Raw genomic sequence first — 728 nt, forward strand, 5'->3', positions numbered from 1 at the left:
TGTCGGCCGGTCTCCAACTGCGAAGCGGATGTAGCGATGGTCGCTGTACGAGTAAGCCCGCAACAGCCTCCACTCCTGCCTCGGATCCCCAATGAGGTCGGAGCGACTGATGGCCGTGCTGGCGAAGGCGACGTCGACAATGCTCGGGCGAGCGACGCCGTTCCCGAGGAAGGTGGCTTCCCCCCCCAGGTTCAGGACATCGAGCCCGAGCCCCTCCGCCAGTGCCAGTAGCTCCTCTCCTTTGTTGTTGGAGCGCGTGCTGCCCCAGGCGCTGTTCCACGCGTTAAAATCGCCGACCAAGAGCACGCGGGAAAGCCCTGTAGCCAGCACCTCGATGCGCTCCAAAAGGTCGTCGAATTGGGGCATCCCGAGGCTCGGCGGCGCATAGCAGGCAATGATGGTGATGCCCGCCACGTCGGCCGCCGCGATACCGGAAAAGCCCGTACTCCTTATACGCTGAACTGGGTGGGAGTGGCCGCTGACGATGATGGCGACGTGTTTGTCGCAGTCGACCACCCAGTTCGCGTTTCCGTCCGGTACCGAGTAGAGCTCGCACGCAACCAGTACATCCGCCCGCTCCGTTCGCATTGTATGAAGTGCCAGGTCCTGGGCACTTCTGCTCCGGTTCATGTTGAGTTGGAGGACCTGGAGGCTTGAGGCCATCACACGCCCGTCCGTCCTCCTCCTCTGCAGCTGAGCGCGGCAATGCGATGAGGGCCGCCACACCT

At 63.3% G+C, this 728-nt stretch overlaps 1 protein-coding gene across 1 annotated transcript in view; it reads right to left on the reverse strand.

Moving 5' to 3' along the window:
* Positions 1-662: 662 nt before the first annotated feature.
* LOC126566739 (uncharacterized) overlaps positions 663-728 on the reverse strand; it is a 1,680-nt gene continuing 1,614 nt past the window's right edge. The window contains exon 1 of the mRNA XM_050223287.1: positions 663-728. This exon is cut by the window's right edge and continues 1,614 nt beyond it. Coding sequence (XP_050079244.1) covers positions 663-728 — 66 coding nt within the window.

The sequence above is a fragment of the Anopheles maculipalpis genome (assembly GCF_943734695.1).
Source record: "Anopheles maculipalpis chromosome X unlocalized genomic scaffold, idAnoMacuDA_375_x X_unloc_25, whole genome shotgun sequence".
Classification (NCBI taxonomy): Eukaryota; Metazoa; Arthropoda; class Insecta; order Diptera; family Culicidae; genus Anopheles; species Anopheles maculipalpis.